The sequence below is a fragment of the Ornithorhynchus anatinus genome, chromosome 14 (genome assembly GCF_004115215.2).
Source record: "Ornithorhynchus anatinus isolate Pmale09 chromosome 14, mOrnAna1.pri.v4, whole genome shotgun sequence".
NCBI classification, from domain to species: Eukaryota; Metazoa; Chordata; class Mammalia; order Monotremata; family Ornithorhynchidae; genus Ornithorhynchus; species Ornithorhynchus anatinus.
Window position 1 is genome coordinate 12,832,601 of NC_041741.1, and position 11,293 is coordinate 12,843,893.

General features: G+C 46.6%; 1 protein-coding gene across 2 annotated transcripts in view; it reads right to left on the reverse strand.

Moving 5' to 3' along the window:
* SNX6 (sorting nexin 6) overlaps positions 1–3,600 on the reverse strand; it is a 31,992-nt gene extending 28,392 nt beyond the window's left edge. For both annotated transcript variants that reach the window (XM_029078995.2, XM_001512119.6), the window contains exons 1-2: positions 3,478–3,600; positions 3,275–3,322 (exon numbers count right to left, since the gene is read on the reverse strand). In XM_029078995.2, coding sequence (XP_028934828.1) covers positions 3,275–3,322; positions 3,478–3,483 — 54 coding nt within the window. In that variant the 5' untranslated portion in view covers positions 3,484–3,600. The remainder of the gene's footprint in view (positions 1–3,274; positions 3,323–3,477) is intronic.
* Between the last annotated feature and the right edge of the window lie 7,693 nt (positions 3,601–11,293).

Sequence of the window (11,293 nt, forward strand, 5' to 3'; positions counted from 1 at the left end):
GTATTATTGTCATTTTACAGGCACAGAAGGGAAAATGTGACCCAAAATGAGTGCTATGGGTCTTTCTGACAGATTTTTCTTTCAGCCAGTTTAAAAAAATCAATTCCTTTAACTCAACGGCCTTATCACTTCATTCCTTTAAATGGTAAATGTGATGATTCATCCAATTTTACTTTGACTCCATGAAACCAATTAGATAAGTAGCCAACTAGCCTTTCAAAGATGGTCAACCAAAAAAAAAACACCTCCTGAAAGTTATCCTAACTTTTCCAAACTGCTGTGACATTATCGATTCATAATGAACGAAAACCCCAAGTACCAGAAAACTCCTACTACTCAAAAGTGGGAACTTGCTACCAGATATTTTATTGTTGCACCTGCCAGGACCTGTCCATATAGTCTGCTCCGACCCAAATCCACAAATTAACAAGCATAATAAGGGTCTTTTGCACAAAGACGATAAAATGGAAACAGGCCTTTGGAAAAGTCAACTAAAAACGAAGGTCCAGGAGGTCAAGTCGGGGCCAGACCTGCGACTGATCGGTTGTCGCTATCATCCCCCCTTCCCAATTATTTAGGCACTCCCAAGCTCAAGGCACCCTTCGGGAGACTAATCATTATCCTTCATTCACTCCTGTGTGCAGAGCACTGGACTAAGCACTTGGAATGTACAATTCCGCCACAGATAGCGACAATCCCTGCCCAACAACGGGCTCTCAGTCTACAAGGGGGAGACTGATGGCAAAACAAGTAGTCAGGCATAAATGCCATCAAAATAGATATTCATTCATTCAATAGTATTTATTGAGCATTTACTATGTGCAGAGCACTGGACTAAGTGCTTGGAAGGTACAATTCGGCAACAGATAGAGACAATCCCTGCCCAATAGGTTCAGTTTCAGTGATGCTGAATGGCCCGACTGAAAAATAGTCATTTTATTGAGGAAAAATGCCACTTCCCTGGGGAAGGAGGGGATTAGGAAGGAATTAAGGGACTCCGACACGAAGGCACCTCGTCCCCTAACATTCATTCATTCAACAGTATTTATTGAGCGCTTACTATGTGCTGACAGGAGGCTGAGGGAAGAGTTGGGTTTTGGGGGGGGTTACACGGTCTGAGGTGGTCTGAGGAGGGGCCAGGGTCTTCCCCCTTCCCCTCCGCACTGTGCTCATTTGTATATATTATTTATTACCCTATTTATTTTGTTAATGAGGTGTATATCTCCTTAATTCTATTTATCCTGATGATGTTGTCTTGTTTTGCACTGTTTTCCTTTGCTGTCTCCCCGGCTTAGACTGCGAGGCCTTTCATTGGGCCGGGATGGTCTCTAACTGTGGCTGAATTGTCCATTCCAAGCGCTTAGTCCAGTGCTCATAGTACGCGCTCAATAAATGACTGAATTCCAAGCACTTAGCCCAGTGCTCCATACAGAGTACGCACTCAATACGACTGAATGAATTCCAAGCGCTTAGCCCAGGGCTCTGCAGAGTAAGCGCTCAATAAATACGATTGAATGAATTCCAAGCGCCTAGCCCAGGGCTCTGCACAGAGGAAGCAATCAATAAATACGACTGAATGAATTCTAAGTGCTTAGCCCAGTGCTCTGCAGAGTAAGTGCTCAATAAATACGATTGAATGAATTCCCAGCATTTAGCCCAGGGCTCTGCAGAGTAAACACTCAATAAATACGACTGAATGAATTCCAAGGGCTTAGCCCAGTGCTCTGCAGAGTAAGCGTTCAATACAATTGAATGAATTCCAAGCTTAGTGCAGTGCTCTGCAGAGTAAGCACTCAATACGACTGAATGAATTCCAAGCGCTTAGCCCAGGGCTCCACACAGAGTAAGCGCTCAATAAATACGACTGAATGAATTTCAAGCACTTAGCCCAGTACTCTGCAGAGTAAGCGCTTGATAAATACGACTGAATGAATTCCAAGCGCTTAGTCCAGTGCTCGGCAAAGTAAGCGCTCAATACGATTGAATGAATTCCAAGTGCTTAGCCCAGTGCTCTGCACACAGTAAACAGTAGAGAAGCAGCGTGGCTCAGTGGAAAGAGCGCGGGCTTGGGAGTCAGAGGTCACGGGTTCTAATCCCGACTCCACTGCTAGTCAGCTGTGTGACCTTGGGCAAGTCACTTAACTTCTCTGTGCCTCAGTTACCTCATCTGTCAAACGGGGATTAAAAAACTGTGAGCCCCACGTGGGACAGCCTGATCACCTTGTATCCCCCAGCGCTTAAAACAGTGCTTTGCACACAGTAAGCGCTTAACAAATACCCCAATTTATTTTTATTCATTTAAACTCTCTTTAAATGCGACTGAAAGAACTCCAAGTGCTTAGACCAGTGCTCTGCAGAGGAAGAGCTCGATAAATACGATTGAATGAATTCCAATGCTCTGCAGAGTAAGCGCTCAATACGACTGAATGAATTCCAAGCGCTTAGCTCAGTGCTCTGCAAAGAGGAACCGCTCAATACGACTGAATGAATTCCAGTGCTCTGCACTGTAAGAGCTCAAGACGACTGAATGGGTTCCAAGCGCTTAGCCCAGTGCCCCGCACAGAAGAACCGCTCAGTACGACTGAATGAATTCCAGTGCTCTGCAGAGTAAGAGCTCAATACGACTGAATGAATTCCAAGCGCTTTAGCTCAGTGCTCTGCACAGAGAAACCGCTCAAAACGACTGAATGAATTCCAGTGCTCTGCAGAGTAAGCGCTCAAGACGGCTGACTGGGTTCCAGGCGCTTAGCTCAGTGCCCCGCACAGAAGAACCGCTCAGTACGACTGAATGAATTCCAGTGCTCTGCAGAGTAAGAGCTCAAGACGATTGAATGAGTTAGAAGAGCTTAGCCCAGGGCTCCGCACAGAGGAACCGCTCGATACGACTGAATGAATTCCAGTGCTCTGCAGAGTAAGCGCTCAATACGATTGAATGAGTTCCAAGCGTTTAGCCCAGTGCCCCGCACAGAGGAACCGCTCAATACGACTGAATGAATGCCAGTGCTCTGCAGAGTAAGCGCTCAAGACGACCGAATGAGTTGCAAGCGCTTAGCCCAGGGCTCCGCGCAGAGAAAGAGCTCGATAAATACGTTTGAATGAAGAAGGCCCTGAGGGAAGGAGGAGAAGGGGAGCATGACGGGGGTGGGGGAGCCCCTCGTTGGGTTGCGGGCGGGGTCAAAGGTCAAGGAAAGGGGGGCTCGGGGGGGCCTCGTTAGGCTGCGGGCGGGGTCAAAGGCGAAGGGGTGAGCCGGGGTGGGGGGAAGGCAGGACTTACTCCGCGGTCCTCTTCGGAGAGGAAGTCGGGGCCGTCGTCCAGGCCTTCCTGTGAGGCCGAGCGGGGGCCGAGGAGACGCCGACATCGACGCCGACGAGGGAGAGACAATGGGGGAAACGTTAGGAGCGGGCCGGGGCCGCCGCCGCCGCCCGCCCCCAGCCCCGCAGCGCCCGCGCCCCCCGACAACGCCCACCGACACCCACCATCATGGCTGCTGGCGCCAGGTGGGGCCGGGGAGCCTCCTCCGCGCCAACGCCGGACGCGGACAACGCCGGAGGGGAGAAGGGCAGCGGGGCGACGACGACGACGACGACGACGAGGAGAAGGACCGGCCTGGGAGGGCCGAGGGGGCGGAGCAGCGCGGCCTCCCCCCGGCCCGGGCCCGGCCCCCGCCCGCCTTCTGCCGCCCCGGGAACCAGGACGACGACGACGACGACGAGGAGGAGGAGGAGGAGGAAGAAGAGGCCGCCTCTGCCCCTTTCCCGGCCGCCGCAGAATGGCGGGCGCGGGCTTCACTCATTCGTTCAATCGTATTGAAGAAGAACGCTGGTATTTGCCACTCGTCAGCTGGGCGACTGTGGGCAAGCCACTTCTCTGGGCCTCAGCGACCTCATCTGTCAAATGGGGAGCCTCACGTGGGACATCCTGGATCTCCCCCAGCGCTTAGAACAGTGCTCTGCCCATAGTAAGCGCTTAATGATAATAAAAATAATGTGGGTATTTGCCACTCGTCAGCTGGGTGACTGTGGGCAAGTCACTTCTCTGGGCCTCAGCGACCTCATCTGTCAAATGGGGAGCCTCACGTGGGACATCCTGGATCTCCTCCAGCGCTTAGAACAGTGCTCTGCCCATAGTAAGCGCTTAATGATAATAAAAATAAGGTTGATATTTGCCACTTGTCAGCTGGGTGACTGTGGGCAAGTAACTCCACTTCTCTGGGCCTCAGCGACCGCATCTATCAAATGGGGACCTTCAGGTGGGACAACCTGGATTTCCCCCAGCGCTTAGAACAGTGCTCCGCCCATAGTAAGCGCTTAATAATAATAATAATAATAATGTTGGTATTTGCCACTTGTCAGCTGGGTGACTGTGGGCAAGTCACTTCACTTCTCTGGGCCGCAGTGACCTCATCTGTCAAATGGGGAGCCTCACCTGGGGCAATCTGGAGTTTCCCCAGCGCTTAGAACAGTGCTCTGCCCATAGTAAGCGCTTAATAATAATAATAATAATAATAATGTTGGTATTTGCCACTTGTCAGCTGGGTGACTTGCCCACAGTCACTTCACTTCTCTGGGCCTCAGTGACCTCATCTGCAAAATGGGGATTCACTGGGAGCCTCACGTGGGATCACTTGATGACCCTGGATTTCCCCCAGTGCTTAGAACAGTGTTCTGCCCATAGTAAGCACTTAATAATAATAATAATAATGTTGGTATTTGTTATTTGGTATTTGACCAGTGGCAAAGCCGGGATTCGAACCCCTGACCTCTGACTCCCAAGCCTGGGCTCTATTAATAATAAGAATAATAATAATAATGCTGGTACTTGCCACTTGTCAGCTATGTGACTGTGGGCAAGTCACTTCACTTCTCTGGGCCTCAGTGACCTCATCTTTAAAATGGGGAGGAAGATGGGAGCCCCACATGGTACAACCTGATCACCTTGTATCTACCACCCCCAGTGCTTAGAACAGTGTTTTGCCCATAGTAAAAGCTTAACAAATACCATCATTATCATCATTATTATTATTATGGCAGGCACGGGGTTTCCCTCATGGGTCATTAGGAGGCCCGCCTGGGGTGCTACCCATTGGACTCCCGACCCCTGGTTAAACTTGCCCCTCTGGCTCACAGGACAAAAGGGCAAAATTGGCAGTGGAGGTCACTTGGGCTGGGTCAGGGACACCTTTGGGCCACAAGCCTAGTTGACCCAGGTTCTCCTTCCAGGCCCCTTCACTCTTTCATTCATTCAATCGTCTTTATTGAGTGCTTATTCTGTGCAGAGCACTGTACTAAGTGCTTGGAATGTACAATTCGGCAACAGATAGAGAGAATCCCTGCCCAGTAACGGGCTCACAGTCTAAACGGGGGAGACAGACAGCAAAGCAAAACAGAACAAAATCAAACAAGTAGTCTGGAGAATTGTTATTGAGCGATTACTGTGGGCAGAGCACTGTACTAAGCGCTTTGAAAGTACAGTTCAGCAAGAGACACAATTCCCACCCAGCAACAGGCTCACATAGGAAGCAGCATGGCATAGTTGTAGAGCACGGGCCTGGGAGACAGGTCATGGGTCCTATTTCCACCCCTGCCACTTGTCTGCTGTGTGGCCTTGGGCAAGTCACTTTTCTGTGCCTCATTTACCTCATCCCTAAAGTGGGGATTAAGACTGTGAGCCCCATGTGGGACAACCTCATTACCTTGTATTCATTCATTTATTCAATCGTATTTATTGAGTGCGTACTGTGTGCAGAGCACTGTACTAAGCACTTGTAATATACAATTCGGCAACAGAGACAATCCCTACCCAACAATGGGCTCACAGTCTCTACCCCAGTGCTTAGAACAGTGCTTGGTGCATAGTAAGCACTTAAATACTATAATAATTATTTTTATTATATTAATCCGCAAAGGTTGCATCCCTATTGTCAGGGTACATAGCAAGTTGAGGTGAGGAACCTCCCTGCCCCCTCCATCTCTTAGGGGATCTAAAACCATTAAATGTGCTCTTGTTGAAATGTTCAAATCTTTCATTATTTTAAAGCCATTAAGGAATTTGGGAAGGAATTTAGAATGTGGGTGAGGGGTTAAGTAAGAATAAGGGCCTTCACAATCTAAATCCAGGATCTCACAGCGGGATTTCCAACCTTGAAACAATAAAATTGTTAATGAACAACTCAGCCTTTCTGTCCGAACAAAGGTCACAACCTGGGTATATTTTGAATATGATTTTTTAAAAACCCAGTTCCTGGCAAAAAAAAAATGCTTTGGTCACATAACAGAGGTAGCTTCCATTGAAAGAAGTGGAGACAAGATCACACCTTAAATCTTTCTGTCTTTTGGAAATTAAGAGAATGAGTGTTATCAGGCTCATTCTTGGCAGCTTGTTCCGCAATCACTTTCAACCAACAAACAGTTTAAAAGATGTGCTTGGTGTTAGTTTGATTCATAGTGCCTACTGTGTACTGAGCACCTACTTTGTGCCCTAATGTTTGGGATTAAAGGAGGAAGAAGACTCTCAAAGTGTTTACAATCTAATTGGGGATGCCTGTTACAAGTGCACATTGGGAACTAGTGGAAAAACATATCAATCATATTTATTGAGAACTTACTGTGTGCAGAGTACTGTACTAAACACTTGGGAGAGTGCACTTGTACTCTGCTTAGTACAATGCTCTGCACACAGTAAGTGCTCGATAAATACAACTGATTGATCTAGTAAGCAAAGAATATGACTGTTTCAAGTTCCTGCCTCCATATCTGATATAAGCAGGTATATAAACAGAGGTGTGAATAGGAGTTATTTCCTCTTGGAATCTGACAACCCTCTTCCTTTCCTTTCCTCACTACCACGGTCTATTGGACTGAACCCAGAAGAAGAGATAAGTGTATGCCCTGTCAAACTGCCTGCCCCCAGCCTTTGACAGTTCCCCAGGGCCAGTCTGTTTTGTCTAAATTTTGTCTCTGAAATCCCCAGTTTCCCCAAACTTTCTATCCTATGATCACACCATTGGTTGGAATTGTGCACCATAAGAAGAGTTGCAGAACCATCTCTCAAAAAGTTTGAATCTCATAATTAGGGCATACCAGATCCAGCTTCAATTTGCTTTTATCCTAGTGGGCTGGCCTCAATATTGGGGAATTTTGTCCTGCCATTTGATGTTGAGTTTAGTTAGTAGGGTGCACTATCAAGCTGCTCAAGAAGTTGATGTGTCTTCATAACAATAATAATAATTGTATTTAAACCTTATTAAGTCTCAAGCACTGTTCTAAGCACTGGGATATATACAAGGTAATTATGTCAGGAACAGTCCCTGTCCCACAGGGGATCACAGTCTGAGAGGGGGAACTGGGATTGAATCCCTGTTTTATAGATGAGTAAACTGAGGCAAGAGAAGTTAAGTGATTTGCCCAAAGTTACACAACAGGCAAGTGGTGGACCTGGGATTAGAATCCAGGTCCTCTGACTCCCAGGACCTTTCCACTATGCTATGTTTTGTAGCAGATCTAAGTTTTCCAGCCATATAGAAGATTTGCGTTATTGTAGGTGCGTAATCCGAGATCCTGACATTGGAGTCTCCCATCGGGAAAGATGGATGAGACTTCTGACCTGAGAATCTGTGCAGAGGAATCGATTATAGTGCTGGTGGTTGGCCCAGCACTGCTTACACTTTCCTACCAGTTGTGTTCATGTTGGGGCACAGAGTGCAGTGAGAAGATTGGCTGGCAAGGGTACAGTATATTGTGGAGTGCATGTGTGTTCTTCATATTAGCCAGCTCCTATTAGACCTGGAACTTGAGGCCAGTTCTTCTAATCCCCAGCTCTTTTCAATTGGGTCGAAAGTAGGCACTACAAAATGGAAATAATAATCATAGTAATAGTAATAATAGTAGTATTCTACAAACTATTTCTGAGTTGAAGATGAGGTAAAGTTTAAAGTGAGCTAGGAACAGCAACATTTACCCAATGCCCTAATCAAAGATGACTATTTTGACTATTTTTTTTTTTGCCCATAGCAGGTCACAGAAAGACCCTGGTGTAACCTACAGTCACTTAAACTCATCTGTATTCTGTCTCTAGGTCAGGAATTGTAGCTGCTGTCTGTGGTAAAAAGTAACTTGAAGCAAAGAGAATGCCATTAGAAGATATTCGATCAGGAGACAGAAAAGACATTCTGATCATCTAACCCATATTTAGTTATCCTTCATATTCAGTGGTAATGGTGAAGTTCCCCTTTAGTGTGTTTGTGGCTGAAGAGGCCAATGTGTGATGCACAGTCTGGGCCATATTTTGTGCACCAAAAGGCTGTCCCTTGTGTTCTTTAATGGTTGTAGCACCTGGAACTGTTTTCTTTTTTGTCTCAATCAATCAATCGTATTTATTGGGCACTTACTGTGTGCAGAGCACTATACTAAGCTCTTGGGAGAGCAAAATATAACAGAGTTGGTAGACATGCTTCCTGCCCATGGTGAGCTAACAGTCTAGAGGGGGAGTCTCCTTGTTTCTAAATCCCTATGGAGCTTTTACTTGGAGACATTGCTTTCTTTCCTCACCCTTAGTAAAGGATTTCAGTCCCCAGGATTTTGGCAATTTAGGTCCTTGGCCCCTAAATACTATATTTTCTTGTTAAGCAGTTACTATGTGCTAAGTGCTGAGGTAGGTATAATCGGGTCAGATACTGTCCTACACTTGGAACTCATAATCCCCATTTTGCTGATGAGGAGACTGAGGCATAGAGAAGTTAAGTGAATTGCCCAAGGTTCCACAGCAGGCATGTGGCAGAGTTGGGATTAGAACCCAGGTGTCTGGACTCCCACCCCTATACTTTTCCCACTAGACCATGCTACTTCTGGGAAAAAAAACAACACTCGAGTGTTCTCTACTAGTGTTTAGCACCTGCGGCAGTTATTTGAATGATAATATTTGTTAGTAGCTTATCCTGAAGAGAAGTTATCCTGATTTCAGCTTCCTATTCTGCCACCAAGATTCTGGGTGCTTTTGAGAAACCTCCGGAAACATTGCAAATTCCCTGGTGGGGCATGTTGAGTGGTAACCTCTGCAGATTCAGCCCAAATCTCCCCTTCACTCCCAACAAACCATGCCTTCTTACTGTTCCAGAGAGGAAAAATGCTTTCTGGTGCCGAAGGTACCATAGTCAGTTTTAATCCCCATTTTACAGATGAGGTAACTGAGGCACAGAGGAAGTGAAGTGATTTACTCAAGGTCACACAGTAGACAAGTGGCAGAGCAAGAATTAGAAGCCAGGTCCTTCTTTCTCCCAGGCCCATGCTCCATCCCCTAGACCATGCTAGTCCTGTATTCCAGAGAGCTGCTCCTCAGAAATACCGTTTAGAGCAGAAATGTAAAAGAGGCAGGGATGTAAAACGAGGTGAATTCTTTCAAGTATTTGGCTTCTGCGTTTCCAAGAGGCAAGATTTCTTTTAATCAGTCGGTACCAGGAGAGGGCACTCGATGCCTTAAAGAAAACAGCGATTTCAACATGAAGTTCTTCCTCGGCTCCTGCCCTTGAAGTCTCCCACAACCATTCTGTGCACAGAGTAAGTGCTAAGTATCTTGCTCTGCAAAAAATAGATGCTCAGTATAGCGTTCTGCATAGAGGAGGTGTTCAGTACAGTACTCTGCTTGCAGTAGATATTCATTATAATGCTCTCCACACAGTAGGTGCTCGGTGCAGCGTGCTTTGGGTGCAGTTGGCTCCCAAGGCAACGCACTGCACAAAGAGACAGTCATTCGATCATGGGCATGATGATAATGATGATGAAAATTCTTCTCCATACAGACTTTAAAAGTGGGAGGGAGCAGGGGGATGAGGAAAAAATTAAAATTCTTTACTCTAGAAAGATGTCGGCTGAGAAGGGGACAGGATCGAAGTCTACAAACCCTACAGACCTTGGTCGCAGTGAATGTAGACGTAACAGGAACAGGAAATATGAAATCTAGTCCCTCGGGAAGTTGAACGTCCAAAGATTTCAGTAGTGGATTTGGATAAATTCATGGATCTGGAATCTGTAGTGGGTGAGTTGAGAAAAGGCCACTCGAGAGAGGGGAAATGTGGTGGTACTGGATGATCCCAACTCTAACAAGGAGAATGAGGTCGGCCAGGACACGGTTCATCCAAGCATTCTGGTCCCCTGTCAGACCACTGTCTGACCCAGTAATGGACTGACTGTATTGTTTTCAGTCAGGCCAATACCTACCAGCACTTGTATCCTCCTGGATGGCTCTAATATGAATTCTGTACCCCCATTCCTAGTTAAACACTGCTCAGGCAGGCCCACTGCCAACAATTTCTGATGTGGGAGATTCTAGGTCTGTGCTTGTTAACCGTTTGCATTTCTTAGTAAAGGAGAAAATCCTGTATGCAGATGATGATAGAAGTAAGATATAGGTTAACTGGTAGGGCCAGTTGAGATATAGAGGAGAAAATGGTGAACAGGAGTAGCTCGGAGCTTCCTTTGTGGGGTGAATCCAAGTCAAAAACTCCTCGTGTTTGTAATTCAGAAAACATTTTGGAAAGCGACAAAGAGATTACTGCTTCCCAAGGCTCCCAGTTCTCTACATTGTCCACTTGCCTGCCTTCACACACGTGCATACACACACACAAACCTACCCTTGCCTATTTTTACTTCCGAGTGAAGGGGCATCTCTGACTAAGTCATGGAATCAATCCTCCAGAGTCGTCAGAACTCTGCTCTCCGTCACTTAGCGCTATTTAAGGAAACACTCTCCCACTGTGGGAATTGAGTCCAGTAATCTGTGCCACCTGTCAATCAATCATATGTAATGAACGCTTACTATGTGCCAAACACTGTACTAAGTAAATGCTTGAGAAAGTATAATACAGTACACTTAGCCGACCCGATCCCTGACCACAAGGAGCTTGCAAGCTACAGGATCAATTGAGCAGTAAGATTCTTGGGGTGCTGGCAAGGGAACAGAAGTCTCAGAAGCAAATGTAAGATTCCCAAGGGAACAACTCATTTTCTTGCCCTCCTTCTGTCAGTTACCATATCTGTCAAATGGGGATGAAGACTGTGAGCCCCATGTGGGGCATGGGCTGTTTCCAAACTAATTAGCTTGTATCTACCCCAGCGCAGAGTATAGTGCCTGGCACATAGTAAGTGCTTTAACAAATACCACTGAAAAAAAATAGGTCAGCTCTTCCCAACAATACTTGGGCATCACTCTCCTTCCAGTCAGAATCTCCTCTTTCAGCCCCTAACGGAACCCCCTCTGGGCTGTGCACTTTTGATTACCAACCCAGCAATTCTCCCCATT